The sequence below is a fragment of the Panthera pardus genome, unplaced genomic scaffold (assembly GCF_024362965.1).
Source record: "Panthera pardus isolate Hobbes unplaced genomic scaffold, ASM2436296v1 HiC_scaffold_20, whole genome shotgun sequence".
NCBI lineage: Eukaryota > Metazoa > Chordata > Mammalia > Carnivora > Felidae > Panthera > Panthera pardus.
In genome coordinates, this window is record NW_026526766.1 from 55,221,303 (window position 1) to 55,235,248 (window position 13,946).

Consider the following 13,946-nt stretch of genomic DNA (forward strand, 5'->3'; position numbering starts at 1 on the left):
GTTTTTGTGACAATGCTCTCTGGTTTTCCTGTTCTTCTGACTATTCTAAGACTCCTTTCTGAAATCCTCATCACTCTGAAACACTAACTGTAATGTTAGTGTTCTTAGGATTCTAACTTCTAGCTATCATACTTCTTTCTTTGATCACTTATATTTACTGAACTCAACTATTCTCATGACTTTACTGACCACTAAATCTATACTTCTATCCCAGATCTTGCCCCTGAGTTTCAGAATCCTATTCATATCCAGCTTTTTGCCTAAGAATTATTTGGATGTTCCAGAAGCCCACAAACACTTCGCATTCAAGTGGCCAAGGTAGCCATTACCTTTCCCTTAGACCTGAATCTCCTCCTCCTGTTTTCCCTGTCTCAGGTCATGGAATCATCCTCCATCCAAAACAGAAAGCTCTTGAGTTGTCCTTAATGCCTACATTTTGCCTCACTCTGCACAGTTAATCATCAAACCCTGCTTTTAACTCTACATGTTTCTCAAATCCAACCCCTTCCCTCCTTTCCTCTTTCAATTTTCCTTAACCTAGACATCCATCCCATAGTCTTTTGGAATTAATGACTTGTTATCTCTTCGTGCAGTTTCGCTTCCTTGAGTCCATTCATCACAGCTATACTTCTCTTTCTAAACTACAAATCTGGGGGCACCTGGGTGGCTCAGTCGGTTGAGCACTGACTTCGGCTCAGGTCGTGATCCCACCGTTCCCCAGTTCGAGCCCCATGTCAGGCTCTGTGCTGACAGCTCAGAGCCTGGAGCCTGATTCAGATTCTATGTCTCCCTCTCTCTCTCTGCACTGCCCCCCACCCCCTCTGTCTCTCTCTCTCTCAAAAATAAATCAACATTAAAATACAAATCTGACCTAGTCACTACTTAATGTCTTTCATGGTTCCCTGACACCTCCAGCAAGGCATACAAAGCTGCCTGTGACTTGGTCCTTGCCTCTCTATAATGGTTTATTGCTTAGTCCTTTCAGAACATTCTTTTTTTTTTTTTTTTTTTTTTACAGAACTGCCTCCCCAATTATAACTGTGTGATTATTGCAAAAATACCAATTAGAGACCAGGCTGTGCCTGTTGAAGTTCTTCCCTTGAATTTACTAAATGCAAACTAGGGGAAATGCTTTCTTCCCCCACCCCCTAAATTCTTTGTCAGTATGAGAAGCTTGAGATACTGAGGCTGGAGGGGAGCCAAGATGAGAGGCTGAATGAAAGAATCCTAATGGCACTGAGCCAAACCTCTGATCCTTGAGATTCCCAGAGTGCTCCAAGTCTCGGCAACTCTTCCTTTAATTCTGTGAACTGAGAATTCTGCCAGTAAACCCCTTTATCTGCTTAAACTAGTTGGAGTTGGGTTCCTGTCACTTGCCAATAAGAATCCCAGAAATTTCTCTGCAGCCTCTCTCTTTGCTCTGTCCCGCTTTTCAATGTTAAATGCTGTAATAATTGCTTCCACTCCCCACACATGCACCACAAAGTCGATTTTCTGCTTCTGACCAGTTTTCCTTTTCCTGAAGACTCCTTAACACTTTTATCATTCTGCTAATTCTTGCTGTACTGGGAAAAGAACTAAAGCCAGGACTTGGTCTATGTCAATCTTAGTGAATTTAAGGAAAATGGAGAAGATGAGTCCTGTGGCAAAGTCCCAGGCACAACATAGCCTCTGATAATCACTCCACCAGTAGCTGCCACCAGTCAGTATCTCTGTTCAGTATCTCACCTGTTAACCATTAGAAGCTGAATTGAGTACTGGTGGTATCCTTAGGTTGTAATCTATCAGCCCTGGAAGTTTAGCAAGGTCAAAGGAGATTGGAATGATCCAATGATATCATCTCCAAAGGAGATTGGAAAGATCCAGAGTTGAAAGAGGAAAGGAGGGGCGCCTGGGTGGTGCAGTCGGTTGGGCGTCCGACTTCAGCCAGGTCATGATCTCGCGGTCCGTGAGTTCGAGCCCCGCGTCAGGCTCTGGGCTGATGGCTCGGAGCCTGGAGCCTGTTTCGGATTCTGTGTTTCCCTCTCTCTCTGCCCCTCCCCCGTTCATGCTCTGTCTCTCTCTGTCCCAAAAATAAATAAAAAACGTTGAAAAAAAATTAAAGAAAGAGAAAAGGAGAGGAGGGGTTGGACTTGAGAAACATGTAGAGTTAAAAGCAGGTCAGACTTGTATTTTAATGTTTATTTTTCAGAGACAGAGACAGAGCACAAGTGGGGAGGGGCACAGAGAGAGGGAGACACAGAATTTGAAAGAACGTAAAAGTTTGGCACTTCAACCTGTATTATCCATATACTATAGCTTTCCTTTTATATTTTCCTACCCCCCCCCCCCATAGATTCTAATATAATGAATCTGAATATGGTGTGGGCACTTGGATTTTTAAAAGCTCCCCAGGTAGTTCTTATATGTAGCCAGAGCTAACAACCACTGCCCTAGAATGCCTAATCAGTCTCGGTCTGTTTTCATGGACAGTCTGGGCTGTTGCCATCAATTTCTGCAACGGGAAGATAGGCATTGATTGCCCTAAGGCAGAGTTTTCATCCAGAGAAAAAGTTGGGAAGTGGTCCCTCCTCGTCTATTTTGGGGGAGAGTTTGTGAAGGATTGGTGTCAATTCTTTGAATGTATGGTAGAATTCACCAGTGAAGCCATCTGGGCCTGGGTTTTGTTGGAAGCTTTCTTATTACTAGTTAAATCTCTTTACTTGCTATATAGGTTTATTCAGATTTTCTGTTTTTCTTGAGTCCATTTTGGTAGTTTGTATATTTCTAGGAATTTTCCCATGTCATCTTAGTAATCTAATTTCTTAGTACAAAGCTTTTCATAGTATTCCCTTATAATTCTTTTTCTTTCTTTTTTTTGGGGGGGGGATGGAGCAGAGGGAGAGAATTTTTTCTTTAATGTTTATTATTATTATTATTATTATTATTATTATTATTATTATTATTTTGAGAGAGAGAGCACACGGGGAGGGGCAGAGAGAGAGAGGAGACCAGAGGACCTGAAGCAGGCTCTGCACTGGCAGCAGAGACTCTGATGTGGGGCTCGAACCCACGAACTGTGAGATCATTACCTGAGTCGAAGTCAGACGCTCAATCAACTGAGCCACCCAGGCACCCCACTTTTTACTTCTTTAAAGTTCATAGTAATGTCCCCCTCTTCAATTCCTAATTATAATAATTTTTTTCTTTCTTTTTTCTTGTCAATCTAAGCTAAAAGACAATTTTTTCTTTTTGTTTGATGAATCACTTTGTTTTCTTGGATTTTTTAAATTTTCTTATTTTTATTTTATTTCTGCTCTAACCTTTATTGTTTCCTTCTACTTGTTTTGGTTTAGTTTGCTTTTCTTTTTCTAGTTTCTTAAGGTAGAAGACTAAGCTAAAGCTACTGATTTGAGGTCTGTCTCTTTTTATTAATAAACTTTATTTTTTGGAGCAGGTTTAGATTCACAGCAGAATTAAGAAGGTACAGAGAATTCCCACATATACCGTGTCCTCACACATGCACAGCCTCCCCCATTATTGACATTCCACACCACAGTGGTACATTTGTTGTAATACATGAACCTACATTGATACATTAGTATCACCCAAATGACCACTGTATCATAGAGAACAGTTGCACTGCCCTAAAAAGCCTCTGTTCTCTGCCTATTTTTCTTTCCCGTCCCCTAAGCCCTAGCAATTGTCTCCACAGTTTTGCATTTTCCAGAATGTCGTATAGTTGGAATCATACAGAATATAGCCTTTCAGATTGGTTTCTTTCACTTAGTGATATGCATTTGTTTCCTCCATGTATTTATTATTCATGGCTTGACAGCTCATTTCTTTTCAGTACCGAATAATATTCCAGTGTCTGGACTTTGTTTTTTAATGTTTATTTATTTTGAGAAAGAGTGAGAGCAGGAAAGGGGCAGAGAATCCCAAGAATCCCAAGAGGATCCCAGAATCCCCTCTGTCAGCACAGAGCCTTACATGGGGCTTGAACCCACAAACCGTGAGATCACGACCTGAGCTGAAACCAAGAGTCAGACACTTAACCAACTGAGCCACCCAGGTGCCCCTGGACTTTTTAAATGCAAGTAGTTATAGCTATAAATTTCCATCTGAATACCACTTTTATTGCTTGTCATACATTTTGGTATGTTGTATGAAATAGTGTTTGTATAGGGAGGGCAAGATAATTGTTTACTTACTTCATTTACAAGTTTTGAAAATAATGAACATTTTCCCTAGTATGCCAGTTATGAATTATTGCTATTCAGTTCCAAATTTATCCTTTTTGCTTGCTCCGTGAAATGATGTGGACCCTTTTAAATGTTTATCCAAGGGGTGCCCAGGTGGCTCAGTCAGTTGAGCATCCAACTTTGGCTCAAGTCATGATCTCGTGGTTCGTGAGTTCAAGACCTGCATAGGGCTCATTGCTCTCAACGCAGAACCTGCTTCAGATCCTCTGTCCCCCTCTCTCTGCCTCCACCCCCCCGGCTTGTGCTTTCTAAAAAATAAACAAACATTTAAAAAAATATATCCTTTATCAGCTGGCAGATACTAAAATTTGTCAGTAGAGGGCACCAGAGAGATATCACAGGAGGAAAAGGTTTTGTTTCCTGTTTCTACAGCTTGAGTTAGGCAGGCTTCTGTGCTATAGGCAGCTTCTCCAGTGTTTGGCTCCTGCAACGTACAGAGCTTCTTCAGCCCCTGGCCTTTTCAGTTTATGGTGGCCAACAGCCAGAAACTGCTCTTGGCACCACCTCAGGTGGTTTATAGTAGAGTGCCTTTTCTGAGACATCTCCCCATGATTTACTTTCCCTAGCATCCTACATGGTAGATTTCTAGCAGCTTCTGCCATTGTAGCACCACACTGCTTCCTTGCCATCTAGTGAGCCACAGACACATCCTCTCTGAGAAGGTCCGCACCTCAGCTCTGAGGCAATCTTCAGTGGGTAGTCTATCTCAAGCATAGAGGTAGTAGCTGTTCCTTATATTGCTAATCCTTTATTATTTTAGAGTTGTTTTTTTTACTTCTTTACTAGTCAATTCCTTATTTCTCCAATCCTCTGTTATAGTTGATAAGTCTTTAAATAAATAAAACCTTCTCTGTTCAAATGACTGTGTGGTTCCTCTCTGAACTGGACCCAGACTGAAACATCAGGTAATTAAAAAAAAATTTTTTTTTGCATTTATTCATTTTTGAGAGACAGAGACAGAGCACAAGCAGGGGAGGGGCAGTGAGAGAGGGAGACACAGAATCTGAAGCAGGCTCCAGGCTCAGAGCTGTCAGCAGAGCCTGATGCAGGGCTCAAACTCACAAACCGCACGATCACAACCTGAGTCAAAGTCAGACGTTTAACCTACTGAGCCACCAACATCAGGCAATTTCTAAAGGTGACAATATAGTTTGTTTGTTTGATGAGCCGATGTGTCAAAATTAAGGATTTATGTTCAGTAAAGTACAAAATTAATAGACAATGGAAGAGAAAACAACTGAAATGTCTAAAAATGATAAGGAATTGATATCTGCAATATATAAGAAACCATCAGCAAGAAAAATAAAGCAACCCCAATAGTAAAATGGGCAATGGGGGCACCTGGGTGGGTCAGTCAGTTAAGCATCCAACTTCAGCTCAGGTCATGATCTCAGGGTTCATGAGTTCAAGCCCTGAATCAGGCTAGCTGCTGCCAGCGTGGAGCCTGCTTCGGTTCTTCTGTCTCCCTCTCTCTGCTCCTCCCCTACTTGCACTCACTCTCTCTCAAAAATCAAAAAAAGAAAGAAAGAAAAGAAAAATGGCCAACAGATATAAATTTAAAAAGAAGAAACTAAAAAGATCATTAAGAAATGTTCAGATTCATTAGTAATCAAGTGCAAATTAAAACTACAATAAGATATCACATCACACCTGTCAGTATGGAAAAAGTTTGGAAGCTGGACACTGATTATATTTCATATAAACCTCAGATCTGTCCTCTTCTCTCCATCTCATTTGCTGTCACTCTAGCCCAAGGCCACCATCATCTTCTGCATTAGTGTAATACAAAAATGTAACTGATCTACCCACTTCTATGCTTTCTCCCCCCACAATTCACCGTTGCCTTGGGTGGAAGAGAAATCTAAGTGTAGCTCAGATACCACTTCTTTGCTTAGAACCCTTCAATAACTTCTTACTGCACTTGGAATAAAATCCTTTATCATGGCCTGCAGGTGATCTGAGTGATCTCATTACCTAACTCTTCAATTTCATACTGTGCCACTCTTCTTGCTTACTATTCTCCAGCAGATACTTCAACATCTTGAACACTTCAGGGTCTTTCCTTTTTCATACCCTCTGCACATACTATTCCTTCTCTCTGAATCCTCTTGTAGCTAGCTAGCTCCTTCTCATCTTTCTTTCTCCTCAAAGATCCTGGCCACCTTTTCTGGAGCAGATCCCATTAAGTCTCTATCACTGTTACCCTGCCTATTTCTTTCACAATGCTAACATAATTTGAAATTATTCTACAAGTTATTAATTTATAAATTATTTAGTTTTTAATTTCCTCTACTAGATAATGCACTTCATGAGGGTGGGGACCATGTTCGTCTTTTTCACCATTTACTTCCAGCACTTAAAGCAATGCCTAAGAGAGGACGCATTAAAACACATGAAAGGCTCCTGGGTAGCTCAGTGGGTTTAGGGTCCCACTCTTGATTTCAGCTCAGGTCATGATTCCAGGGTCATGGGATCCAGCCCCGGGTCAGCTCCATGCTGGTAAGATCCTCTCTCTCCCTCTGTTTCTCTCCCCCACTAGCACACTCTCTCTCTAAAATAAAATTTAAAAATCGTTTCTTGTCTTTTGGCTAAGATCAAGTGTAAAAAAGCAAACAGAAAAACCCACATGTGAATTAATCTATTTCATGTTTTCTTTACAAATGCAGCTGCTTCACACTTAAATGTTATGTTCTATTTAGTAATGCAACAACAAAACAAACTCCACACGCTCATTTAAAATTCTGTTACTTTCGGACCCCCTGAGTGTCTCAGTCCGTTGAGCATCCGAGCATCCAACTTAGGCTCAGGTCATGAGTTTTGAGCCCCGCAACTGGCTCTGTGCTGATAGCTCAGAGCCTGAAGCCTGCTTCAGATTCTGTCTGTCTCTCTCTCTGCCCCTCCCTGTCTGTCTCTCAAAAATAAACATTAAAAAAAAATTTTTTAATGCTGTTACTTTACAAATTATCAGCGCCTCCATACTTTCCCCTTTATGTTCAGTATCCATCTGTATTTGTTTTATTGTCATCTGCCGGTTCAAGTCCTTAACCATTTCTAACACATGGTTTTTATATCGCTTTTTGGCTTAGAAGTTATCTAACTTCTTTGTAAGAGTTCTCTGTATATTAGCCTTGTTATCGTTTGTTTTGCACGTTATTTTCCCCCACATTCCCTTGCGACTACTTAGCAGGGTTTTGTTTTTTAACTTCAAACCTGAACTACTCTAGGTAAGAAGGTGACGTTTGAGTTGACTCCAGCAGGCCATGTGAAGTTGGTTGGGTGCCAGGGCAACAGAGCATGGTAGCAAGAGAGCACCGCGAATCTCAAAAAGAAAAACAATGACTACGCAAATTCCTGCACGCTCCCACACCCGGCGCGAGCTTTACTACCTACAGCCAGGACTGTAGGCCGGCGCCTGGCGCTTGTGTCTGACGTCACCGACGTACCGCACAGTTCACTCAGGCAGCGCAACCTCCGTGGCTGTCCACCGCGCGCGCAGAGGCGACTAGTCTTGCGGCGCCGGAAGTCGAGGGCACGTGACCGGGTGACAGCCCTCTCTAGGTTGCAGGGCTCGCTTTAGGTGTTGCGGCACGGGATGGCGGAGGCGCCTCCTGTCTCAGGTACTGTCCCGGCCCGCGCGGGACTGGGCCCCTCTCAGGGAGCGGAAATTGGGTCAGTGACGAGTCCTAGGGGCCCGGCCATTCATATCGCGAGAGTGGCGCGTACTAGGGCTGGGGATAGTGGCTCGGAAGGGCCAAGCCACGCGCGTCGTGGGTATCGAGACCTCGCCCGTTCACCACTGGTCTGTGAAGTCCCCGCAGCTGGGTCTCCAGGGAGAGCGGGTTTGTCCCAGCGCCAAGCGAATCGATGTGGGCGTCCCGCCTTCAGCCCGGCCCTACTGGGGCAGAGGCCGCCCTGATCTCCAGAAGGCGGGCGGCGGCCCAGTCACCGCCAGTGACGATGGCGGGCTCTCCATGCGTAGCGGGTTGGCGCTTCCTGGGGCAGCGGAGCGGGCTCGACCCGGACATCAGTGGTTTCCAATCTCAGACTGCTACAGACTCGCAATGTGACTGAGTCTCCGTTTCCTCATCTATCAGTTGGGAGTGAATATGTTAATTCCTGTGAAGGCTCCCGCCCTGTACTGTACCTGTTCCGTAATTGTTAGCTCGCTTCTCCTGGAGTTAGCTCTGTGTGTAAAACACCCTCATTTGGCTGTAAATGTAACATCCATTTCCATTTCCTTCAAGGTGTACTTTAGGTCTTTGTTGTCCAAACTTTACATCGCGACTCAGTGCACACGTGTAAATACAAAAGCGAACCAAAAGTTTCAGAAAGTAATGTTTTTCCTTGCTGTCTGCAGTACGCTCTATTTTCTGTTTCATTTGAAAAAAATACCTGTCACACCCACTACAATGGTTTGATTTCAGGACCCACTCTTAATGAAAAACAGGACAGCAATTTGCAGCATGTGGTTTGTAGTCTTAGTTCAAGACTCGCTGATTTGAGTGAGTCACTGCCACTTAACCAATGTTGGGGCACTAGGAAGAATATATATGTATTTGTGTACTGGGTGGCAGGTAAAATGTACTTGTTACTGTGGGTCTCGGTAAAAAAAAAAAAAAAAAAAATTTGTGTTTTCCAAACCCTAGTCCTGATTTAGGTATTGAGTCATCTTAGGGGATAGGAACCTTCTTAGGCTGGTGTTTTGTCATTCTCCCACACGTTTTTTTCCCCCCAAATCCTCAACTGAATCCATTGATCTTCCCATCCTCAGGCTCACTTCTGGCCCATTTCTACACCTGTCAGTGTTTGAGGCCAGAATGGGTGGGATTTGTTGTGAGTTACAGTTTTGGCCTCCTGTATTGTGCCCCAGGTTACAACCTCCTCCCCATCTACTGTGGCAAAGCCCCCTAGTCCAAAGAACTATCCCATGTTCTTATTTTAGCATCATCTCTAGCCCACACCCCCATCTCCACTCAGTGTTTAGTTCTCTTGCCCACTTCTGTCCTCAAATAGCAGAGCAGTTCAGGGATATATTTCTGCCATGGGCAGACTCTCCAATGTCTGTTTTGTTTCTGGACTTCATAATCTATTGGATTTCCCCTTACTCTTCTCCACTCATCTGCTGGACACTTAACTATTCTGCTATGTTATCTTGAATGTAGGGTACCACTTGTATCCTCTTTACCAAGTAACTTCTAGCTACTTAAAATACTAAGAAAAAAAAGGGGTAGTGTCTCAGTTCTTTGTGTCTTGGGTGCAGTTTACTGATTCATGTGCCCTTTTCCCCTTCCTCCTGTCTCTTAAGGGTCTCTCTGAGGACATTACCTACTACCTCATGTCTAATGGAACACATTCTGTATATGAATAGGTGCTGCCCTATCTAGACTCTGTAGTTGCATCAACTCCTTACAGCTTAACATGGAACACCTTCCTCCCATCCTTTACCAAGCTATTCTGCACAACTTTACTGGCTTCTTTTGCCCCTCTCCCACTTTGTTTCTTCAAGAAGGAGAGGACTATACAACACCCATTTGGTCTAATCTTCCCATTCTTACCTTTATGTTTTCTCTTATGTTTGTGAAACATCTCCTTCACCACCTTATGAATTTGTCTAATCCCCTTTTTGTTTTGTAAGGCCTTCCACCCCACCCCCAGAATTGCCTGTGTGAAAGCCATCAGGACAAATCCTGGATTGAGTGAAAGGTTACGCTATGACCTTTATGATCTCATTCAGTTCTTGAGTATGTGATTCTATGGTATCCACTGCCCAAACTCTGACAGTGTAGTGTAAGAGTGTGGTCTCTAGGGCCATATAGCCAGGGGTGGAATCTTGAGTCTGCTTTGGAACACATCTGTGGTCTTTGACAAGTAACTTTTTCAGTCTCAGTTTTCTCGTCAGAAATGTAAGAATTAAATGAGTCAACAGATACAAAGTGCTTAGAATAGTGCCTGGCGCATGTTAATTACCTAATAAATGTTAGGGTTTATTATTAAACCTGAAACCCACAGGCTCAGTACTGTACCCATTTGTGGTCAGGTCTGTGTTGTTTTTTTTTTAATTTTTTTTTTTAACGTTTATTTATTTTTGAGGCAGAGAGAGACAGAGCATGAACGGGGGAGGGTCAGAGAGAGGGAGACACAGAATCCAAAACAGGCTCCAGGCTCTGAGTTGTCAGCACAGAGCCTGACGCGGGGCTTGAACTCACGGACCGTGAGATCATGACCTGAGCCGAAGTCGGCCGCTCAACCGACTGAGCCACCCAGGCGCCCCAAGGTCTGTGTATTTTAGATAGTCGGTAGCCCTAACAGCAACAATAAAGCACTATTTTAATCACTGTATGTATGTTACTAACTTGCTTTATTCTTCATAGCAACTCTTGGATGTAGGGATTATTAGTGTCTCCATTCCTTATAAAAAAAATTAGGATTAAGTTACTTGCATACAGACATAAGTGATGGGCAAGTACATAAACCCATGTCTTCCAGGCTTTGTTGATTCATAGTACAGTTGACTCTTGAACTATGTGGGGGTTAGGGATGGCAACCCCCCTGCGCAGTGGAAAATCCACATATAACTTATGACTCCCCGGAAACTTAACTACTATCAGCCTACTGTTGACCAGAAACCTCACCAATGACATAAACATTTGATTAACACAGATTTTACATGATATATGTATTATATATATTATATACTTACATACTCTTGCAATAAAGTAAAGAAAATGTTATGAAAAAAATGAGGAAGAGAAAATACATCTACAGTACTGTACTGTAAACAATTCATGTATAAGTGGACTTCTGTAGTTCAAAGCTGTGTTGTTCAAGGGTCAGCTGTATGATCTATAAGCTATACATCATTCTGGCTTTTTAATTTTTTTTAATGTTTATTTTTGAGAGAGAGACAGAGTGTGAGCAGGGGAGGGGCAGAGAGAGAGGGAGACACAGAATATGAAGCAGGCTCCAGGCTCTGAGCAGTCAGCACAGAGCCCAATGCTGGGCTCAAATCCACAAACCGTGAGATCATGACCTGAGCTGATGTTGGATGCTCAACCAACTAAGCCACCCAGGCGCCCCTCATTCTGGCTTTTCTACTAACTAGTTTTGTATCTTTAGGCAAATCATTTAGTCTTTGGGCTTCAGGGACAAAGAAGCATCTTGAGGGAAAAAAATGAGTGGGTTGAAGAGGCATATGCTTAATTTTTGAGACTCAGATTCTGGACCATATCATAAAGGTTATGTATGGAAAACCTAAAATACATTCCTGGAGGGAACAGATGGGAACTAATGTACTCACTGTGTTAAGTACTATCAATATGAAATTTTGATTAAATTTCACAATTACTCTTTGAAATAGTATTGTCATCTTTCGTCATGGGTGAGGAAATGAAGGCTAAAAGCAGTATCCCTAAGCTCATACCATCATCTGGAGGACCATACTTCAAACTGATTTTGGCTGACTCCAAAGCCTGTTTGCTTGATATTAATCAATGCTGTCTTAGAGTTTTGAAAGACCACATGGAACCTGCTGTTTGATTCTCACCCCTGAACTGTATGCTGACCTGAAATTTTTTATAAAACAAATGCAGGTATAAATCATGCCTATCAGGGTACCTGACTGGCTCAGTTGGCTCAGCATGCAACTCTTGATCTTGGGGTTGTGAGTTCAAGCTCCACATAAAGCAGAGAACTTACATTAAAAATAATAATAATAACAATAAAAATAATAATACTAGGGATGCCTGGGTGGCTCATTCAGTTAAGCATCTGACTTTTGATTTCAGTCATGATCTCACAGTTGTGAGATCGAACCCCATGTCTGTGGGATCTGCTTAAGATTCTCTCTCTCCCTCTGCCTCTCCCCTGCTTGTTCCTGCTCTCTCTCTCTCTTGCTCTTGCTCTTTCCCTCTCTCTCAAAAAAAAAATAATAATAAGAATGCCTGATCACTCAGATGAGCGGTTTTACTTAGCAGTTCTTTTTTTTTTTTTTTTTTTTAATGTTTACTTATTTTTTGAGAGAGAAAGAGAGCATGAGCAGGGAAGGGGCAGAGAGAGAGGGAGACACAGAATCCGAAGCAGGCTCCAGGCTGTCAGCACAGAGCCCAACTTGGGGCTCAAACCCACGAACCGCGAGATCATGACCTGAGCCAAAGTCAGAGGCTTAACTGACTGAGCCACCCACGTGCCCCGTTTACTTAGCAATTCTTAACAGTGGCTATTGGTGAAGCTACTGGTCATGGAATGGTCAGTCTTCCACAAGCACCTTGAACCTATCACAGTCACAGGAAAAGTAGGCCTTAATAAGGGCCTGTTTTATATAGTCCTTAGGAAAATAACTTTTAGATATGGCCTAGGGACTTCTGGGTTTCATGGGTGACAATTAATTTCTTTACTGGCGTGTCTATTTTTTTATGTCCTAGGTACTTTTAAATTCAATACGGATGCTGCTGAGTTCATTCCTCAGGAGAGAAAAAATTCTGGTCTAAATTGTGGGAGTCAAAGGAGACTAGATTCTAATAGGATTGGTAGAAGAAATTACAGTTCACCACCTCCTTGTCACCTTTCCAGGCAAGTCTCTTATGATGACATCTCTGGTATTCATCAGCACAGTTATCTTTTGGGAAGCAAACCTAAGAGTCAACAAACTTCTTTCCAGTCCTCTACTTCTAACAAATTACTCAAGAGCCATGGCCTTCAGAATCAACCTTGGCAGAAATTGAGGAGTGAAAAGCAACATATCAAGGTCAAGAAAGTACAGAATCTCACTGACCAGTCCTCAGATGCAGCTAGCTTAGAAAATGTGGCCAGGCCAGAGAGTGGGACAAACCCCAGAGAGCACAGCCCTTCTGAGAGTGAGAAGGAAATTGTCGGTGCAGATCCCAGAGGAGCAAAACCCAAAAAAGCAGCCCAATTTATATACAGCTATGGTAGAGGACCAAAAGTCAAGGGAAAACTCAAATGTGAGTGGGGTAACAGAATGACTACAAAATCTGAGGATGCTGGACCTGAAAATACCAAACCTGTGGGGGTTATCCACTCTGACTCTTTGGACACATCCTTCAGGAAAGGAGTATTGGATGGGTATGGGGCCAGACGCAGTGAGCAAAGAAGATACCCACAGAAAAGGCCTCCCTGGGAAGTGGAGGGGGCTAGGCCACGACCAGGTAGGAATCCACTAAAACAAGAGGGCCAACGACATACAAATGCCGGACCCAGAAACAACATGGCACCCATTCCAAAGGATAATCTTAATGAAAGGCCAGCAAAATCTGCCTGTGACGATGGGAATTTGGCAGTTGTCAACAAGTCTTCCAGAAGGATTGACCCAGAGAAATGCGCTGTAAGGAGGCAGGATCCTCAAGTAGCATCTTTCCCCCGAGGCAAACAGAACCACTTGCTAAAGAATGTGGAAACGCACACAGGTAAATCTACCTAGATAGTGGAAATGTTTTGTCTTGTTTTGTTTTGATAGATAATAAATTCATACAATTTAGGAGCTAGAAAATATTAAAAGGTATACAGTGAGGGATGCCTGGGTAGCTCAGTCAAAGTGTCTGACTCTTGATTTCGGCTCAGGTCATGATCTCGGTTTGTGAGTTTGAGCCTTGCGTTGGACTCCAAACTAACAGTGCAGAGCCTGTTTGGGATTCTCTCTCTACCCCCATCTCTCTCTCTGCCCCTGTCCCCCACACTCTCAAAATA

At 42.9% G+C, this 13,946-nt stretch overlaps 1 protein-coding gene across 2 annotated transcripts in view; it reads left to right on the top strand.

The window, feature by feature from the left end:
* Nucleotides 1-7,717: 7,717 nt before the first annotated feature.
* NFX1 (nuclear transcription factor, X-box binding 1) overlaps nucleotides 7,718-13,946 on the top strand; it is a 73,179-nt gene continuing 66,950 nt past the window's right edge. The window contains exons 1-2 of one of the 2 annotated variants that reach the window (XM_019424162.2): nucleotides 7,718-7,861; nucleotides 12,665-13,666. In XM_019424162.2, the coding sequence (XP_019279707.1) occupies nucleotides 7,837-7,861; nucleotides 12,665-13,666 (1,027 nt within the window). In that variant the 5' untranslated portion in view covers nucleotides 7,718-7,836. The remainder of the gene's footprint in view (nucleotides 7,862-12,664; nucleotides 13,667-13,946) is intronic. The other variant, XM_019424161.2, reaches the window with a different exon arrangement.